We start from the raw sequence: 21,753 nt of genomic DNA, 5'->3' as shown, positions 1-21,753 counted from the left end.
CCATAGTTGTTACGGCGACGAGGCGATGCAAGGCGGTTTAGGCTAATTGAGGCAATGAGTCGACGAGGTGCCCTCCGAGGTGCTTTTGAGGCGGTTGAGGCGTTTTAAGTGAAACTTTTAGTGTACATTTCATTCACTCTAAATATATCATATCTTATATAATAAAAAAAACTAATATCAGACTACCTCAAGTCATCCAGCATACTACAAACCACACATAATAGGTCCTAAATAAAAAGTCGCGAGAAGAAAGGAAGAGAAGAAGTTGTTTGTCGCTGGCCACTGCTTGCCGGAGTGTCGTCGCGGTAATGGAAGAGAAGAAGAGAGGAAGAGAGAAAGAAATTAGGGATTAGAGTGAGAGTGAGAGTGTGAGACTTGAGTCAAGAACTTATTCTCTTTCGATTTTGTTTGTTTTTATTTTTATTTTTTAACATTTGATCACATGTAGCGTCATTATACATATGCATTTAGGTTCAAACAATAGATACTTTACAATCGGAATCTAATAAGTATTTCAATATATGCCTTCGATTAGGCATATTTCTCGTGATTTAAAAAAAAAAAAAAAAAAAAAAAAAAAAAAAAAAAGCGAACGCCTTATTGCCTAAAAATAAGGCGACACCAATTTGAGGCGTTCCGAAGGAGCCCAGACGCCGAGACGACACTTAGGAGATACCTTGACAACTATGGTGCAAGCATATTTTGAAAGGGAGAATCCTGAGATTGGTGATTACTCGTTGAGGAATAAGAGCGATTCGAGAGCAGGGGGTGGGCTGTTATAGCCGGCGGGGAGGGGGTCTGGTCGTCAGCAGTGGTGGGCGGTTTCCGCATAAGAAAATTCTCCCTTCACCCACCTAGGGGTTGGGTATGGCATCAAAGGATTTAGGTAATTTCATAACTCATTTTAACAGCAAACTTAACTGTGGGTAACTTGTAATTTGCATGTGGGTGTCATGTTATTTATGAGACAATAGTGGGTGGTCACTAGTTTCACCCAAATATAGTGGGTGCCATGTAATTTGCTCTAATGTTTAATATCTCTGTTTGTTGCATACATTAAAAAATATATGGAATAATGTGCAATTTGCAAGACCAAAGACCTAATCAGTCAACTTCTTGTGTTAACATCTTGTGAATGACATATCTATGCAGCCATACTTGCCATAAATTCCAAAACTGTAAACCATCAGAGACAACAAAACAAATAAGACGACTAACAAAGACAATTCGCAGCTAGCACTCAATATATACAGAACTAGACAGAGGGTTCTGCCCTACTTAAGACCAATTGATCGACAACCATTTAAAAGAGCAAAGAGAGCCGCATGCAAGTTCAAACTAATATATAAATAGTATTTAGTTGAATATGAATTTGTCAGTGCATAGCTTAGGCCTTGTATCTAACATGGCCTCAAACAGAACTGATTGGAGGGCAAGAATCCATGTAGCTAACCCTGTTTAGTTGGGAAAAGGCTTATTGTTGTAGTTGTTGTTCTTGTAGGCATTTCATGTCTTTCAACTGTAACATTTATTCAATAATATTACAAGTGGTCGAACTTACCTTGTGCTTATTTGAATGTCTCTTTTGTATTTGCTTCTGGAACTTGCAGCTTATTGGCACTAATTGTTGGACTCATACAAGAAAACTAAAAACATATGCATAATAGATACAGTTAGAAAATTTTGAGGGAAGTTGTCGTAAATAAAATTGCTAGTTCAATAATTTGGGAATATCATTCCCTACCGAAGACCATATCTGCTCCAATGTTCTTGTTGACCTCCTTTAAGTCCATGAAACCATATTTGACACTATAAATTGTGTTGTTGCCTTGTTCTTCTGATGTATCCTAGGTTCGACCCCAAAATTGGGCCAAAAAATCATACCGAAAAAGGTGCAACTAAGGCCGGCCGAATACCCCAAGGGTATTCTGGTCATTTTCCAAACCCCTCTTTTGGGGCTCAATATGGGTTTTATTTTGCTCCCTACGATCCCAGGGTCAGGAATATTAATGTTTTTCTTCTTTTTTTTCTGATGAGTTAGTTAAGAGTTATAGTCCATTAAAGTTTGTGTTGAGTTGTTAAGATAAAGTTCCTTAAATTTAGGAAACCTTATCTTAAAGTGGTTCAATTTTAGTTAAGTGTTTATTGAGTCACAAATAAGTGTCTATAAGAGATTCCAATCTAAGGGCTGGAATCTCGTAGTAATTTGATTCATTTTCAAGTTTTGATAGTCCTAGAGTTGTTCTAAAATAGGAAAGAGTTATTTCCTTTTTGGAGTATTAGTATGAGTTGTCCAGTTGAGTCCTAATTGGCAAGTATTGTTTACTTAGGGGCCAAGTTATCAATTTGAGTTTAGTTGGGTTTGCAAGGCTATAAATAGCCTAAATCTTAATGTAATTTTCAGTCTTGATCATTGAATGAAAATAGAGTTTGAGAATATTGGCTTGTGAAAGTCGTGGGATCCTTAGAGGACACCCTACGGCAGGGTTTGTGCACTGTTTCTTCAACCTCAAGGTCTTCAATCACTGATTCAAGCATTCTACAAAGAGCTTTTTGCAATTCTTTCAATTCACGAGTAAGTGTAACTCCAACCTTCTTCCCTTTCTGTCCGCAGCCATCCCAGCCCATCTCCCTTCGTTCCAGACCGTAAAATTACTCCCCTCCCAATCGCAGGTTGCCCCTACCACTCTCCCTCACTTTCCCCTACATCCTAGACCTCTCCCTACAGTCCGCAAGTCATCCCTTTCCTTCCCTTGTTTCTGTGCAAGCAACAGAATAGCCCACTAAAACCCCTACTTCCCCCGCCCCTCTAGACCCCTAAACCCTCTCCTAGGATCACACCAAGCCTAGGACTGCATTCCCCAAGCACTTAGCCCTTTCCAACCTCTAAACCCTAAGCTGAAATTTTCCTGCAATTCCTCTTCTTCATTAGAGGTGGCAGAAAATTGCAGACTTCCAGAGATTTTTCAAACCTTCCAATTTCTGTCCATTCTTTCCCAGTTCAGTTCTGAACCTTCTGAAACCCTAACAGCTCCTAAAAACCACCCAAAACCAGCAACTCTAGACCTACTTTTATCCCTGGCTGAAATCCTAAAACCCACCCCCAAAGCCTAACTAACTGCTGCAACCATTGTAGAAGACCCTGAAAGTGAACCCTTGACCTAGGTTTACATCATCTTCCTCAATTGTTGTCATGTTGTTCAGCATCAACTCATCAAGTCGTGTTCCTCATGGACACTTTTGATCAACAGTCTTTTAAAAGAGCAAAGAAAGCCACATGTGTTTGTGGAAATGATTATCAGGATGCACGATGACAACATTTCTTTTTTTCACAACAATTGAACAACAAAAGAATAAATGAGGGGATTGTAGAAGTGACTTAATAGGAAGCACAGTGACAATAGATCAATTTGAGCACTAATAAAATTAGTGATACTCTTCATCAGATTGCACCGGATCTAACCTCAAGCGAACCTACCAAACGAAGGAGAAACCAAAAGGGAAAAAAAAAAGTCTTCAATAAGCAATGCTTTGTCTCTCCCCTAATCAATCAAACCTCCTTTTAGTGTTTACTGCAATCTCTTTTCTCCAACAAACTCTAAATCAAATACCTCTCCCCAACAAGCAATAAAAAACACGTTCCAGGCGTGGAGGGAGGAGTGCATTAAGCGAAGGGAGGGATTATCGCGCAAGAAGAGAGTAGGAGGCTGTTTGCGAAATGAGAGGAGTTCATTAAGCCAAGTGAGAGCAGAGCTTATCGCGCTAGAAGAGCAGTCGTCTATTGACATTTTCACCCAATCAGATTATCAGATTACCTAGTTATATGATAAGGCCTTGTAAGGGAAATAGGACAATATGAACTATGAAAAATTTATAAAAATAAAATGAATGAATGGACAATTGTTTCCTAAATAACAATTAGAAAACATAATTCTAAGTAACTATGAAAAGTCTTTTTGGTAGAGAAATAGGATAAATTTATCCAATGAAAGTATGTACTTTTATATTCTATATATATAGTGTGTGTGTGTGTATAAACGTACTTTTGTTCGTGGCAAATCTTTCATTAGACAAAATTATCATATTTCTCTACCAAAAAGACTTCTCATATAGTTATTTAGAAATTCTAATTAATCTTTAAGATAAACTTGTCCATTTATTCATTTATTTTTTTATAAATTTATCATAAATCCATATTGTCCTATTTATCCCTAAAAAGTCTTATCATATAACTAGATATTATAATTTTCCTAAAGAGGAAAAATGTCAATCAACTCCTCTCTTCCCTGCATGATGCTCTCATCTCCGTTCGCTTAATGCATTCCTCTCATCTCACAACCACCACTTCACGATGAACTTTCCCTTCGATTTAACACACTCCTCCTCCTTCACATGGAGCATGATTGTTGTTGCTTGCTAGGGAGAATTATTTCAATTCAGAATTTGTTGGAGAAAAGAGATCATAATATGTACAAGGAGATTCAATTTGACAGATAAGGGGAGAGATAAGGCATTATTGTTGAAAACTGATTATTTTCTTTCTCCTTTTTTTTTTGGTTTGTTTCTCTTTTGTTTATTCAGCTCCATCAAGATCAAATCAGGTACAATTTGAAGAAGAATATCACTAATTTTATCAGTGCTGACATTGATATTTGTCATTGTACATCCTGGTAAGTCGTTTCTACAATCCCCTCTTTTCTTTTATTTTTCCTGTTTAATTGTTGTGAAAAAAGAATGTTGTTATTATGCTTCCTATGAGTCGTGTCTACAAATGGACATAACTCTCTTTGCTCTTTTAAATGATTGTGAATCAAAATTGTCCATGAGAAACATTACCTAACACTGAACAACATGACAACAATTGAAGAACAACAAAGCAACAACACAGCATACAACATCAAATATAGTTCCATGGACTTAAAGGAGGTCAACAATAACATGGGACCAGGTGGTCTTCCGTAGGAAATGGCATTCCCAACTTATTGAACTAGCAATTTTATTCACAACTACTTCCCTAAAAAAATTCTAACTGTTTATATCTATTATGCAGATGTTATTGGGTTACTTGTAGAAGTCCAAAAATTAGTGCCAATAAAAATTAGTTGCAAGTTGCAAAAGCAAATACAAAAGACATATTCAACTAATAAGCACACGGCAAATTCTTCCAAAATCCCCCGGAACCAAAAACAATACCAATTGTGACGTTATTCGCTACTCATAACTTCACATTTTCTGTTCTACATTCAGAACAAATAATTCCAACACTATGGGGTGATTGTGCCACTAATGCTAGGCAACAACTATTCGATTTGATGCCCCAAAAACCAATAGTCACTGTAACATCAATGACCATCAACCTGCCAAGCTAAATGCAAACCAAAATAAGTAACATGCTGCCACAAAGGCACAACCATCTCAAATATTCTTATGCATAGCATTTTACAATATTAGTCTTCAATTATACAGAGATATCAACCATGAAAACCGGTGCATCTACCATCCAAATAGACCCCCCCCCCATCCAAGAAGTAAAGGCAAGCAAACTTGATCGGAAACAAAAATCTAATAATAAGACCCTCCAACTTACACAATATAATGCTCAAAACTACATAGGACTCAAATCTCACCAAGACTGAAGGCAACAACTCCAAGTGCCACCAAGTATCTCAGATATAGAAACGCTAAGCATTTACAATAAGGGATCTTATTGAGAAACCCTCAACCTTATTCCAGTTACATGAAATAATATTTTATATGACTTTTCAACTTAGTAGAGGACACAATCAGACCGTTTTAAAAGAAAAAAACATAACAAATCACTTGTTTCTTCTAGGGACAATACTTTTATGTCAATGGCATAATTTATACAAATTCGAGTTTGCAAATCCCTACTACAACCCATCCAAAGAATGCAACACGTTCAAGTCGTAGAAGAGAAAGCAGCATGTTACAAATGCAATAACATGAACGCCAAATTCACACAAAAGTCCACATATCCCTCATACCTCCAAAATTTTGTGTTGAATTCTTTGCCTCAAATATTATTAAAACCATCACCTGATCAACTACTCATGGCTGGTAATGTATGACATCGGAGTATAATAAATCCATTGAAGAGGTAATCACACTACACAACACTCTTACTCATCAGATATTCCAAATAAAACCAACATGACCCCACTAACACCATTTTTTTAATGGAATGCTTAAAAGAATCTCCAGAGTTGCATAAGTGGGCAACACCAAATCTTCTTCAGGTTGACCAGAAGTAAAAAGTCAGAAAACAAAAAGAATTGTGACTGAGCATCTTAAATAATCCACCATTGGTCCTACAACCTCTATTCTAGACCCAAAACCGATGGCCAAAAGACATAAATCATAGGGTAGTATCCCCCATAAAGTACGTATGTAACAACTAATTCTTTTTAGTGTAAGCTCACTAATTTATTGGTATAAAGCAATATTATAGTGTATTAGTTGCATAATTAAAACATAAATTTTCATAGAATCATCAATCATTACCATACCCCTTGATCAAATAACAATTTTCTAACCCAAAGGTTCAACTTTCAAAGTGTGACAGCCTCATTATTAGGGATTAGTACACATTAAATTACGACGACAACAAGTAGTACCCTTCTATGTAGCTATAGCAAATGTAAGTCAGCAAACAAATTTCTACATTGTTGCTAAAAAACCAACTTGGTTCTATAATATTTAACATATTTGTTGCTGCATACATTGAAAAATATATGGAATAATGTGAATTTATAAGACCAAAGACCTAATCACATCAACTTCCAGTGTTAAGTTAACGTCTGGTGGATGACATATCTATGCAACCATACCTGTCATAAATTCTAAAATTGTGGACCATTAGAGACAACAAGAAAAATAAGACGACTAACAGATACAACTCATAGCTAGCACTCAATGTATGTAGAACTGGACATCGGGTTCCCCCCCGGCTACAGACCAATGGATCGACAACCATTTAAAAGCTTAAAAGAGCAAAGAGAGCCACATGCAAGTTCTACTAACTATATGTATATACATATACACAAAAGGAAATATCCAGTACAGATAACCAAGATTATAAGTGTTTACAGATAATCTCTCTAGCAACCTAAAGTATTAAGAAACCTTATTTCATATAGCTCAGTTTTTCTGAGAGTTAATCTAATTATTTCAAAAGCACTAACATAGTTGTTCACAGGAATGGAATTTCAAATTAGACAATCACACAATTTATAGATTCATCTCAAGTCCTCCTCATTTTAAGAAGATTATGCGCACTATTTCCTCCCGCAGTTAAACCTAGGAAGTTCGAATTTAAAGACATCCAAAATAAGCCAGCCCTTCGGTAAGAATACTATAAACGGAACAAGCACTTTCAGATTTCCAGCCCTTGCAAAATCTATACATCTAATATTGGTTATCACGGCTCTCTCGTGAAAAAAACTGAGAAAGACGAATAAGATGAGAGTGGTGCAATAATTCGCTTCAATTACGAAACCTTCGATCGTTATCGTGAGATCAATCCAACTATTTCCGAATTAAATTAACCCAAATGAAACAGCAAGATAATACATTATCAGATAGAGATATTTTATTTACACACAGTTTACTTGCAGAAGCATCGTCGTTGGTAGCTTGAACGGCTACGGTGTTGCTGTGGGAATCCGGCACTCTTTTCGCCATTTCCGTCCAACTTTGCTGAACCGCGAAATTGATCAGGAGAGATTGGAGGGAAATGAACGCTTTCGTAAATATTTTTAGGTCTTATATATACCTGAGATTGCCGATAAAAACTTATTTTTCTAATTTTTAAATTTTTTTTTTAGAGGATATAACCCCATCAAAAAGTCGAAATTTTATCAAGTCGACTTTGATTTGTATTTTTAAATCTAATCGCAACGTTTTGTTTAAGGGTGTCAATTGTGTATTGAAATTAAACAACGTCGTCTAAAACTGCATCATATCATATCGTTTAAAATTCTGTACAAAAACTGAATTTCTTCCGTACAATTTCGATGTTAAGTACTCGTACCGTCGATATGGTATCGAAACCGCACCGAACTAGTACCGTATCAAATTAAGTAATATCAATGTAATTTTACAATTAAAACACTTTACCTTTACCGTATCGTTAATTATCATTTTCAGTTTTTCATTTCGTTATTCACTCCTCTTCTTAGATTTACTTGTTTTGTCTCAGTTATTAGATTCAATCGATTGTTTGATCGAAATTTTATTAGAATCTTAACAAACTAATAACAAAAGTGACGTGGGTTCATTCGTACTAAAATTCTACGGTACTAGATATCGTGTTTAAACCGTTTTCCTACACTTATTTAATATTGAAACCGTACCAAATCGTTTTTGCAAACATCAAAACCGTATAACGTTTAAATTCGGTACAGCAAGGCTATAGTTTTCGGTATTCAAAGTTGGTACCGTACCGATTGACACCCTTAGTTTTTATGTGACTTTTTTTTTTTCTTTCTTTTTATGGTTGGGAAAGATGTTCATTAAGAAATAAAATGAGAGCGTGCACCATAAATCCGAATAACCAATGCTTTGTCTTTATGTTAAAATGATTTTAAAACATTTGTGTAACTATGACAATGTTTGGAGTTTATGTTCGCAACACGAGGAATCTTGTTTGCACCTCTTCTTTGAGTGTTCTCGTACTAGCATATATGTCTTAATGATCCTTCGGGGCTTTGTATGGTGTTGTTATTTGTTTCTTCCCCCCATTCAGTTTTGTATCTCCATATGCATTAGGTCTATTTGGGACAAGTCAACTCTTTATTGGTTTTCCCTACATTTATCCACACTTGTTATGTCCTTTGGAGCATGCATAACCAGGTTGTCTTCGCTAAGGTGTGTTCCCAACCTGAATCCTGCTATACCAAACTTATTATTGGCCAACACAACTAAACTAAATACCCATCATCTTATGGCATCATAAGATGGGAGTTTATTTCTTTTTGGGAGGGGGGGGGGAAGGGTGATAGTCTCTGTGGTCCTCAATATGACCAAGCTAGTCAAGCACTTGTGACTGACCCCATATTGGTTATTGCAAGGTTGACTCCAACGACAACAAGGAGACTAGAGACACAATGGGTTTTGGATTTTTGAAACTGTACATATAGGAGTATCAATAAAACCCTATTGACTTGGACTAGCCCTTAACCCAACATGAGTCCAGCCCAATCCCATCTCGGTTTTTTCAACTCGAAGGACATACTTTGGTTACTAAATAAGCAACCCTGTTAGGGTTGGGTCGGGTCTAGGTTTAGCCATCGAGCCAGCTTGGCCTAGCCCAGCCCGACCCTATTGGTTTCATTTAATTAAAGTTATATTTAAAGTTTTAAAAATGACTTTAAACAAATCGAATATCATCTTTGTTCTGGTAAGTTACAATCAATGTTCATTATTTTGTTGGTAAAGTAATGATCTTATTAGTCCTAAATATCTAAGTATATTTCCACAAATCTCATGTTCCCAAATCAATAATCATATGAGCTTTCATTAGGATTCAATGGTTGGATACTAAATGCTTTTCTTAATAGGAGCAACAAATGTTAGATACTAAATAGGAGCAATCAATGTGTACTTTCCTTAACAGGAGCAATCAATAGTAAATACTTATATATATCTACAATGCTTTCCTTTATAGGAGCAATCAATGGTAGATACTAAACCGGAGCAATCAATGTATGCTTTCCTTAACAGGAGCAATCAATAATAAATACTAAACATACATATATCTACAGTGCTTTCCTTAATAGGAACAATCAATGGTAGATACTAAGGATATACTTCCTTAATAAGAACAATCAATGGGAAATGTCGAAATACATTTGCTCAAATATCAAATTCTCAAATCAACAATCATGTATGCTTTTCCTAAACTTCTAATTATATTTCCACAAATCTTACATTCCATCAATCTCACGCTGTATTTTTATCGTTTTTATCTTTTTCCCAATTGAGTAATTTTGTCATAGGAGCACCCAATGTGGACACTAAAAGAAGAGGGGGAGTGTGTTTTAAATTATTATATTATCCTAGCAAAAATAAAAATTAGGGTAAAGGTTAGGTAAATCAGGGTCAACCTAACCCTATTATGGTTAATCAGGGCCAACCCGACCCTACTATTGGGGCGGGCCGAGTCTTGTCAGGGGGTTAGGGTTGGGGATTTTAAACCTTGATAAGGTTGGTAGGGCTTAGGTTTTAATTCCAATCTCTAAACAGGGTTAGCGACTTAAGGGTGTCAATCGGTACGGTTTCGGTAATTCGGTACAGTTTCGGTACGGTACCAACTTTGAATACCTAGAACCAAAACCGTACCGTACCGAATTTAAATGGTACGGTACGATTTCGGTATTTGCAAAAACGGTCCGGTACGGTTTCGGTATAAAATCGGTATGAAAAAACGGTTTTAATACGGTTTCTAGCGTGGTTCGGTATAGTTTCGTTATACAATCGGTTTCACACTTTCACGCACTGTCGCACCAAATGAGTGAATGACCATAGTAATTTGATACAGACTCACGGTTATTGACTTGAGTCACTCACCACCGTCCACAATACCACAAATAACTACAAATGGACTGGAGAATCTGTTCGTAAATCAGTGGTTTGCATCCATCATCCGCCTAAAACTTATCTGTGGGGTTGCATCACATGAGTGCATATATATATATTTTCTTTTACCCTTTCAAACCTATGAATTGTTTGATAAAGAATACGTTGACAAAGAATACAAAACATGGATGACTGCACTTCTATTCATCAGCCCTTCAAACATTCACACTATCCCAAACTAGAAAACCAATCTGAACATCATTGGGTTTCAACATATTCCTCTATTCATATTCACTGCTACCAATACATGGACCTTTCAAATTATGAAAGAAGTTGGTAAAAGGGGTATGTTGTATGCATCTACTAGAAGATTAATGGAATTTAAAAAAGATAAAAGCAATAAATTAGGTCTAGACTGATAAGGAAATCGTAGAAGAAGAAATGAACTCTAACGTCTTTCGGTCTTTCCCTCTTTCGTTCGCGTGGAGCAAGGCTTTCCTGAAGGGAGTTTGGTCTGCAGGTCTGGATCTTGTCGGAAATATCTTCAGAACATATAAGTAAAGCACTAGAGTGAGAAGAAGACGAAGACGAGAGTGAGACGAAGACGATTTATGCTCTTATCTTGCTGCTCTATCTTCATTGATTCTTCAGGATGAGACTCATGAGAGTGAGACGAAGACGATGAGCATGAAAGAATCAAACATTGAGACTCGAGAGATGAGAGATTGAGAGATGAGTGAAGATTGAAGACCCTGAATCGCTGCAATCGCATTCGCTCTTCACACTTTGCAGAATCGCAGGTAGCCTAGGGCAAACTAAACTAAGAAGCAAAATCGCAAATTACCATATGTAACCTTGACTTTTCGGTACGGGAATCGGTTCACACATTCGGTACGGTTCGGGTGTGTACCGTCGGTTTCTATAGCTGAAACCGGAACCGGACCGGATTTCCAAATTCGGTTTCGGTCCGTACCGTACCGAATTTTGAACGGTTCGGTATGGTCCGGTATTAGGCAGCGCGGTCCGGTACGGTTTAACGGTTTCGGTCTATAGTTGACACCCTTAGTTAGCGTTCTAGGCTAGCCCAACCCAACCCGACCCATTGACACTTCTATTCTTGTGTTTCTGTATGTTTGGGGGGAGGTTTCTCTCACTGATTAGTTAGAGTTGCTAACTTTATCCCCCTTTTTTTGGCTTTTGTAGACTCGTCCGCTTCAGGTGCTAATTAGGAATATCATGTTGAGTTTATTTGGTTGGGACGGGCTAGTCCTGGTTATGTCGAATCCTTGGCTATATCATGTAGTTTATCTTTTGGTAGATACATGTAATGGAAGTGTAGTTTGTAGAAAATGTCGAATTTGCTCTCATTGGCTATGTGTTGGCATTTTTTTTTTGAGGGGGTGGGGGTAAAATTTTTTGGCATTGACAATTCATAAGTAAAAGAACCAGGGTGGGTAATCAGTTGGTTCATTCTCGTTTTAACCGGTTGGTCAGGTTTGGCGACTCGGATCCGGGTTAAGAAAATTGGCACCTCTGTCTTGTTGATATTCTCTGTGGCAGACTGATTTCCCTTCGGTTCTGTATTCTTCAAAGAAAGAGGGAGAGAAACAGCGATAGAGATAGAAAGAGAGAGAAGAGGGGGAGAGATGGCAGGGGAAGACAATGGTGAGTTCTATCTACGGTATTATGTAGGGCACAAAGGAAAGTTTGGACATGAGTTCTTGGAGTTCGAGTTTCGCCCCGATGGGAAGCTTCGATATGCCAATAACTCTAACTACAAGAACGATACTATGATTCGCAAGGAAGTTTTCCTTACCCCCGCTGTTCTTAAGGAATGTCGGAGAATAATTTCTGAAAGCGAGGTATGCTTTTCTTACGATTTTTTTCTTCATTAGGGTTTTTCTGTTTTGTATATGTAGATTTTTATTTATCTCCCTTTCGAATGAACGAGTTTGTGAACTTTGGTGGGTTTTGACGCTTCAGATAATGAAGGAAGATGATAACAACTGGCCAGAACCCGATCGCGTTGGGCGACAAGAGCTTGAGATTGTGATGGGGAACGAGCACATCTCTTTCACTACTTCGAAGATAGGGTCTCTTGTGGATGTTCAGAGCAGCAAAGACCCCGAAGGGCTTCGCATCTTCTATTACCTTGTTCAGGTAATCTCCCCCCTTCCTTTATTGTTTTTCCTACATTGGGATTTTCTGGCATTTTGCTATGCATGGACCAGTCTTTAAAAATCACTCTTGCTTGTTTAAATTTTCCATGGGATAGCTTTTTGTCTGAATATGAATGCATTATTCTGCCGATGTAAAACGCATAACGCATACCAATTGTAATTCTAGAGGGTTCGACGAACTTGCACCTTCTAAACCAGCCCGTAGGAAGAACAGATTAGGAATGACTTTCTTCCCCTTTAACCAATTATTTGCCCTAGCAGAACTAGTTGAAACATGCTTCTATCTGTTTACGTGGTTTGCTCTAAAATACGTGGCATCTCAACGTATCTTTGATGTTATATCTTCTGATATCGGCGTTGTAACACATTTGATATGAGGTCATGGGCTGAGCAATTACTTGTGATTCCATTCATTTCGTGGTTTAGTGAAGACCCAAAACAATAAAAGCTGTATTATTCTTTGTATATAAAATCCTGTTAATACTTGCATTGGAAAGAAAGCAGGTACATTTAAATACTCTTATTTGTGTTCAATACTTTGGCTTTGGTTAATGCGTGAATGCCATTTTTTCCTAGTCATTGAATTGATACTCTGAGCTACTGTGTTTCAGACTTTCAGTTATGATTTTCATTGGGTGAAAAATACACATTTGTTTCATCATTCTTGAGAGGCTGGTTTTCATTCTTGTGTTGTAATCAAGGTGCAACATTTGGCGAATTTTGGCCATTTCGGTGGGGGTGAAACGATATTGGGGGCGAAACCGAGATGATCCCAAGTTTGCCGAAATTTCGGCGATATTTTGGTGAATTTCGGCGAAATAACTGATAGAGCACCAATTTCACAATATATCTTCAAAATTTCGTTATTTTGGAGATGGAAATTTCTCGCAATTCTATAGCAGAATCTTCGAGGTCAATGGACAATCTTACAAATTCTATCCCAATGATTCAAGCTTCAAAAGACAATACTCCAAATGTGGTTAGGGAGGAGAATCTACGTAGAATAATTATTGGGAAATAATTCAAATTAGGAAGAATTTTTTTAGCAAAATCTTAAAGATCAATGAGCAATCTTATCAATTATATCCCAGTGATTTAGGCCTCAAGAGGCAATGTGCCAAATGTGATTAGAGAAGAGTATATATATAAATAAATTTATGGAAACAATTTAAATTATGAAGGGATTTTGTAATGGAATTTTCAAGGTCAATTGGTAATCTTTCTAATTATATCCCAATGATTTAGGCCTCATAATGTAACATATTAAATGTGGCTAAGAAGGAGAATGTGCATGGAAAATTTTATAGGAAATGATTCAAATTTATTAAGTATTGGCATCAAATTTGGGCCCAAAATGATAAAAAATACTCCCTGAAATGGGATTCAAAATTTGCCAATATTTGGGCCAAATCTCGCCAAAATATCAGCAAGATTTCGGCAGTTCGCCCAGTTCACCACGTAGTGAACTGGCGAACATTGGGCGAACTAGACCATTATTTTGTTCCTTGGTTGTAATATCTTTAGAAAATTTCTTTTTAATAGGTACCTAGTTGTGGATAAGCTGCTTTTATGTGGTTGGATATGATTATACATCTGTCCTATATATGTGCGGCAATCTTCAAATTCCAGGATATGGGTCATGGCTTTTTAAATATAGCTTTTAATAGTGATCTACATATGTTTAGCACCTTGAATACTTCACCCTTACTTCTTTCAAGGAAATTAAAGGATCACTTCATTGGGGGCTATATGATGAGTTGATTTTTCAACAGTCATAGTTCATCTGCCAACTTCATGTTAACCAACTTACATGGGAAAAACAAATCTCAGTTCTTTGTATTTGATAAAATTAGATTTGCGGGTGAAAAAATCAGGTTAATGGTTATTTATATTAAGTTTGACAGAGTGGTACGTGAATTAGGTGTACTATCATAGGTATTAGTAGAATGATTCAAAGGAAACCCTAACTGTCTCCTAGAAATTAAGATTGACAGTGAACACTGCTTGTGACTAAGAAGAGGTAAATTAATGAGATAGTAAAGAAGCATCAGTTAGGACCTGTATGCAAGGTAGTCACAGGTGCATCCAGATGAGTATGCCATGATATCTTCCTAAATTTTCTACATGGCATTTCCAACAAAAAATCTACAACAGAGTTCTACAAATCACATTGAAACAGAAAGAATTGCTCAGAGTACATAAGGAAGAAGAAATATACAACAGAGTTTAACAAACCATGTTGAGACAGAAATAATTGCTAGAAGTACATTAGGAAAAAGACCTAGTGCATGAACACAATCCAAATCCTGAAGCCAAATGATGCAGATTAAACAAAAAAGTGGGCCTATTTTAGTGGACAGAAGACTTGGGTTGGTCTTGTACATGTTGGATCTTTGGTCTACAATGGGTATTAAATGTAATGAGCCACTTTAATGTGCCTAAAATACGGGTTGTTCACAGGATTCTGTTCATTGATTTAGTTAGGTCTATCTTTGCTTATAATTATTATTTAAAGTGTTTTAAGTTGCAAAAAAATTAGGTCTCTGAGAGTCCAGCTTATGTAGTCTTGGATTGGCAGGACTTCAGCTAGGAGTCAATAACCAGGACTACTGTGAACTAGGAAGCTCAGGTTGGTCAGTCAAAATTAGGGTTAGGTTACATTGACGTTGTAGTCTATCAGTGAAGGTTTGGGGTTTTGTAGATGGTGGAATGCTGCTGGATTTGAAATTTCAGCAATGAGGGGATTTGAGGTTGTTCAGAATGCAACCAAACTTGAATTGTTTTGTTAGGAGAATACAGGAACTAATCAGTCAAAAGTGAGGTTAGTTCTGCTAGTAAAAAAAAGTAAGGTTAATTCAGCCCCTGGCCAAACCCTCGGAGTGGGCCCCAAAGCAACTCCAAAGTGGTGCATCTAGGGCTAGCAGAACCCTTAAAGGGGCAATTTGGTCAATTTCAGCCATAATTATCTGCTGGAATTTAATTACAGTATTTTGAATCTAATTTTCAGAGTCCAGACTTATCTAAAAGTCTTAGTTAGTTGTGTTCTTGAGTCCTTAGGAGTCTTTCTTTAAAGTAGGACTTTTAGATAAGTTAATCTTGTTTTGCAAGGTGGTTATTGATTAGTTGTAAATGGGTATCCTGACTTATAAAGGAAACCCTAGTTAAGTGAGGTCTAAGTTTTAGTTGAGTCCAAATAGTCTCCTAGTTTTTGGGTTAAGGCCCCCCACCCCCACGGGGTCTAATGTAAGGCTATAAAGCGAGCCTATGGTTGTAAACTTTAGCTTGCATGGAATAAGAGTTGAATATTGTTTGAGGGAAACAAGTCGTGGTTCTCATTGGGAGGTCCACAACGGATTTTCAGATCTTTTAGATTCAATTGCAGCAATCCATCTTCAAATTCCAGCAGCCATTCATCTTCAACGGCATCTTCTTCAAGTAATTACACACCCCCAGCCCTTCCCCTTCCTCCCTGGGCCATCGCAGCCCTTCCCTTCCCCTTTCCCCTCTTGTGCAAACCCTAGGAACCCACCTCACCCCGTCACAGCCCCCTCCTTGCTTCTCCCTCACCCCCGACAGCAACCTAAAACCACTTCTGTGCCCCCCTGCGACACTTTCCAGCCCCTTCCCCACCTTTCCCCTACCCTACGGCTCCCTCATTCTGTCTCTTCTCTCTATCGCATCCCTCCCACCCTATTTCTATTTCTGACTTGCGGCAAATCTGATACAAGAAAAGAAAAAAGGAAAAGAAAGAAGAATAATGAAAAGAAACAAAAGAAAAGAAAAGAAAAGAAAGAGGAAAAGAAACAAAAGAAAAGAAGAGAGAAAAGAAAGATTCAAGACTACCAGATCTTACCAAAGCTATTCCTTCCTTCAGAGATCAAGCCCATAGTTAGCCAAAACCTTCCCAAGATTGATCCCCTCTATTCTCTTTCAACCCTAGGGTGAATTAAAACCTAATTTTACCATTCTTCCCAATTGATCCCAACCCATTTAGATTTTGTTATTGATCCTTTTCATCCAATATTAATTTTGGGTATCTCAAACCATCTCAGGGGAGCCTGTAAAAAAAACCCATATCAATCCTAACTTGTCGCTAGGATCTTCCCATAGCTTTGTTAGAGATCCACAAACATCCATCCTTCCCATGATATTTTAGGTTTATTTGCTGGAAGATTTTGGGAGAATCCTCATTTTTAGGGAATCAATTCATAAAAACACTAGTCCTAAAATTGGTTTTTCACATCAACTGGTTTGAGTGGATGAAGTTTAGTGTTCCATAGGACAAACCAAAGACATGGTTTTCCAGAGTCTTGAGTAAGAGATAGGGACTACAATCAGGCCAATTTTCCTACAGGGGTGGGGGAAATGTTCAGTCAAATGGAGAAGGTTTTTCAATGGCTGGAATGGTTCTGAATGATTTAGTTCTTGAATAAATGAACAAAACAAAAGGGGAATTTACAGTTTTGGGTTGTAAAGGATTAGTAGAAATGTAGAATTCCGGGGCTGGGGGTGTTATAAAGTTACTGTTGTTACAGAAAAACCTTGAACATCAACTTGAGTGCTTGAAGGTGATTGTGGGAGGAAGAAAAGAGAATAAAATCAGGCTTGGGGTGTGAAGCCCGTGCACATTGCTATACAGCCCATTATTGGAGAAAATTTTCAAAACAATTCTCATATCCAAGTTCTTAGTTGTGGGAATGGTAACAAAGACGTAAATAAGGTTGAAAGTCTTGATAACTGGGTCAAAGAAACTTGTGCTCTCATAGAAAGACTAAGGGAGCAGATTCTTGAAGAAATCAAGGCAAATATTGATAAAAAAAAGGGGTTGCAGTTAAAGCTTTAACGATGGAAATACAATATTAAGTCAAGCCCACACAGCCCACAAAAGAGCTGCTGCCCATGTCAGCCAAAGTAATTTTAGAAGAAATTGTTAAAGACAGCAAGGCTAAAACAGTGGAAGATGTAGAGGTGACTCAAGCCCTTGATACATGGTCGCTAGAGTTGAGGATGGTGCTACAAAAGCTTGCAAAGACATGGTTGAAGTAATAATAGTAGCTGGAGATGTGATTAAAGAAGACCCCAAGCATCATATCGAATTTGTTATGTGGCTATGGCTCTTTAAAGAAAAAGCTCTTGGAGTTTAAGGCTTCATTCCTAGTGTTCCTACATTTTCTAAGTTTTGCCTAGGAATGGTGCGAGCTGCTATACCCATGTTACTCCCCCCACATCACTACCAAATTCAAGGATGAATTTTTTCTAGATGGGAGAATTCATGTAGGTCTGACACTGAATTGGCGTTTTTTCAAACTTGGATTGATAGCTACAAGGGTTGGGCCTTTGTTTAATATGTTTTTGTGGTCATGGGCCTGTTCTATGGACCCAAAAGTTTAGCATCTAGGTCAAGTACAAAAATAGGTTAGTTTATAAAATTTAGTTGGTCTAATTATGTGAATTCTGCCAGCTTAAGTTATAAGGGGGAATAGTCTTGTTCTTATGTTTTATTTTAGTTTTAGGAGCCTAAATCAATCAACGATATTTAGGAGTCCTTTTAGTTTAGTTATAAGAGCTTATTTGATTTGGATTAGTATATTGAGTACAACTAGGAGAGTCAGTTCTAAGGCTATATCTTGAAGCCTATGCTTGTAACAGAATTTAGATTGAAGATTTCAGAATATAATTGGTAAAGAGTGTGTTGCAGGCTAAGAGCAACGTGTTAGTAGAGCTTCTCATCAGTGTTAAGGGACCTCCATGTGATCGAGTAAGCAACCTAGGGTTTTTAATTGAAGGATTCTCCTTTGGCAGTGCTTGCAACCTACCTTCACTACTACATCACCATCTCAGCTATCACTAGACTTGAATACAGTTAACCAACAAGTCAGCATTATCCCATTCCCTATCCACTCTTCTGATCTTCTATTTTGAAAAGCCTAACCCTAAAACTGTGAAACCTAACCATAGATCACTTACAGCCCTAACTTGAGACCTCTACAACCATAACCTTAGGCTTATTCAGAGCCTAGTCTGAGACCCTTGATACCTAACCCTAATTCCAGCTCCCGAAGGGGAAGAAACCAGCTTTTCGGACACCTGAAATACTCTAGACACAGAGGTCCTAATCTCATGAATCAGACCTGATTTAAAAATTCAGTCTTCACCCTAACCTAAGAACTGAATGAGGTCTGGTTCAAATCCCTTAGAACTCTAATTCTGAAACAATAGTCCTAAACCCCCTAGACCTTCAAAACCTTTGAATAATTTCCCAAAGAAAATAATTACTTAATTTCCCTGCTAGAATCCTAACATCCTTAACCTCAATCTGTATCCCTAAATCAGTTTCTGTTTTACCCCACCCAAAAGTTCTAAAAACCCCAAAATAGAGGCCAATCCAAGTGCCCTATAAACCCTAACCCTAATTTCAATAACTGAGGAATTCAGGTCTGCAATCTGTTATACAAACAAGTCAGAAATAGTGTATCCAATTGGGAGTTCAGATCAGTCTTAGAAATTAAAAACAGAGGTTTAATTTGAGAGTTCAATTTCAGTTCAGAGTTCTTGAGGCCCACATCATCAAGATTCTTGAAATACTCAAGGTTTTACTGAGATGTTGCCAAGATTCTCAAAATATTAAAAAATTTCTTATTTGTTCGAAACTGTTCATTTTTTATTCCTTGTATGTCATCTTGAATGAGATTCTCACTGAGATCTTATCTATTTTGTTGGGGAATGGCATGTGGGGTTTATGGAGGCCATGAGAATTCGAGTCCACTGGCATCCTTAGGCTGGATGTTCCTGTGATTTTCGAGGGAGAGTGACACCTGTGCTATAGAGTCTCAGTCAAATAAGCTAAAGGTTGAATGTGTGTTTCAAAATTTCATTTCTGCATGTAAAGGGTTCTGGATGATCATGGTTTCAATGGGCCACTGTGTTTATTATCAGTATTTAACTGGGTATGTGTACATATAGTTGTTAATGGTTTCAATGGACTACCTTGTTGATTATCAGTATCATGATTTGGTTTGTGCATCTATTCCCTCTACTTGGGTGAGGATAGTTGCACCTCTTTTCTGAGAGTGATTTGTTTGGAAACTTCTCCTGTCCTGTTTGGATTATTTAAAGTCTTAGATTCAAGACGTAATTCGACATTTCCTATCATTTTAAATATTAAATTATATGGAGTTAATTTTTCAACTTTCATAATACATTTCGTTTTCTGTTTTTGCAGGATCTCAAGTGCTTTGTGTTCTCTCTTATCTCTCTCCATTTTAAAATAAAACCAATATAAGCTATAAGGGGAGAGTTTTTGCTGCAATGACCCAAGATCTCCAAGGAACCATGTTTTGGTTTTGATGGATACTAGGATAGGTAGGCCTCATGTTGGTTTGTTGCACTTTTTTCAATTTAGATGTTTCTATGTCTTGTATCCTTTTCAGTTTTATTTCACTATTGAATTGTCTGGATGGTAAAGGTGGTGTGGGAGTCACTCTAAAAGAATCTGTGATTTGTCCGTACTAGCACATTTTTATGAAAGTGGGAGTTTAATGAATTATATTTCTGTATGTTTGTTCTACGTCTCTCACCTTCTATTTGAAGAGGCCTTTGACTGCCTCCTCTCTTTGTCAACACTGAACTATGTAATGTTGAAGGGAGTTGGGTATGGGAGTTGGAGAGGAGGCAGATGCTAAAAATTTGTGGCCTATGTGATTTATTAGGTGTGAGCGCTTAAAATGGCAATATTAGAAAGGTTCTTAGTTCTTACATCCTATTGCATATGTCTGAATCCAATCTTATAAAGTTAATAACTTGACATGAGTAATTTGTTCGGGTCAAAACTTGTTTTTCTAGGGCAAATTACATATGGACCCTCTGAATTTACAATCAATTACATCTACTACACCTAATAAGAAATCAATTACAAATACCTCTTCATCATTTAGCTTTACTATTTAACATTAAGGGGTATTTGTAATTTATTTCCGTTTTAGGAATAGTAGATGTAATTGATTGCAAATCTAAAGGGTTTATGTGTAATTTTTCTATTTTTTAAACTATATTTTCAATATAAGTTAATCAACCTCCTCTCATCATCAAGTTATGGATGCTGCAATCAAGAAGAATGGCTTTGCTCGAGCAGGTAGTGTTTTCAGAAGTGCAGAAGGTGTTTTAAGGGTGGATTTGTAAATAAGGTGTTATCAAACTCCATTGTAATGGCAGAACTAGAAGCCATTCAGGAAGGTCTTTGCCTTACGCAAGTTAAAGGTCTCTCCTGATCTCCCCTTGAGGTTGGATCTGACTCCATGAAGGCGGTTTCGCTAATTACTTTCTTACGATTGGTGGATGACAACTATGCTTCGCTAGTTTTTTATATCAACACGATTTTTCGATCTGGTTTTTGTGTGGAGGTTCACCTCGTGTACCATGAGGCTAATCGTGTTGCCAATAAACTTTCCAAGCAATGTTTAAAGTATCCCACGATACCGTATGATAATAGTCGATACTCGATATGTATTCATATTTAACCCAACTGATAAGATACATCTTAATATGTCTCTCCATTGAATTATACTAAAATATGAGTATAGGATGATACATCTTTTAAAATCACCTGACCGATACGATACTTTAATTCTTGTGTCTAAGATCTGAATGCCACAGGAGGAGAAAAATGTTTTAAACAAACACCTACCAGATTATTAGAGTGGGCATTTCCCAAAGCCACAAAAAGACCAAACAAGATTTTCCAATTTTCCACTTTGAGTCTTGTTGCTGCTCCTCCACACGTCAGAACATAGCTTTATCTTGCATTTTTTGTTGCTCTGCTGTAAATCCCTGCAATCAGGATGGTTGGTTTGTTAGATAAAGGCCACTCAACTTCTGTCAAGGAGGTTTCTCTCAATTACCATGTCAGTGTTATCCTCCTAGGGTGATTTTCTCACTGTCAGTTGTCTGAATTATCAATGGCTTGCACCTCTCATGTTCG

At 37.3% G+C, this 21,753-nt stretch overlaps 2 protein-coding genes across 2 annotated transcripts in view; one reads left to right on the top strand and one right to left on the bottom strand.

Moving 5' to 3' along the window:
• LOC149013066 (leucine carboxyl methyltransferase 1 homolog) overlaps positions 1–7,743 on the bottom strand; it is a 34,461-nt gene extending 26,718 nt beyond the window's left edge. Inside the window, exon 1 of the mRNA XM_089158294.1 lies at positions 7,622–7,743. Coding sequence (XP_089014420.1) covers positions 7,622–7,701 — 80 coding nt within the window. The 5' untranslated portion in view covers positions 7,702–7,743. The remainder of the gene's footprint in view (positions 1–7,621) is intronic.
• Positions 7,744–12,160: 4,417 nt separating this feature from the next.
• LOC149013065 (protein mago nashi homolog) lies at positions 12,161–20,319 on the top strand. The gene is made up of 3 exons (XM_089159088.1): positions 12,161–12,458; positions 12,580–12,756; positions 19,999–20,319. Exons 1-3 carry the CDS (start codon positions 12,243–12,245, stop codon positions 20,056–20,058), a joined length of 453 nt encoding a protein of 150 aa, XP_089015214.1. The 5' UTR covers positions 12,161–12,242; the 3' UTR covers positions 20,059–20,319.
• The last annotated feature ends 1,434 nt before the right edge of the window (positions 20,320–21,753 follow it).

This window comes from Hakea prostrata, chromosome 6 (genome assembly GCF_041222555.1).
Source record: "Hakea prostrata isolate BN-2017 chromosome 6, UWA_Hpros_2, whole genome shotgun sequence".
NCBI lineage: Eukaryota > Viridiplantae > Streptophyta > Magnoliopsida > Proteales > Proteaceae > Hakea > Hakea prostrata.
This window is presented reverse-complemented; position numbering and strand designations above follow the sequence as displayed.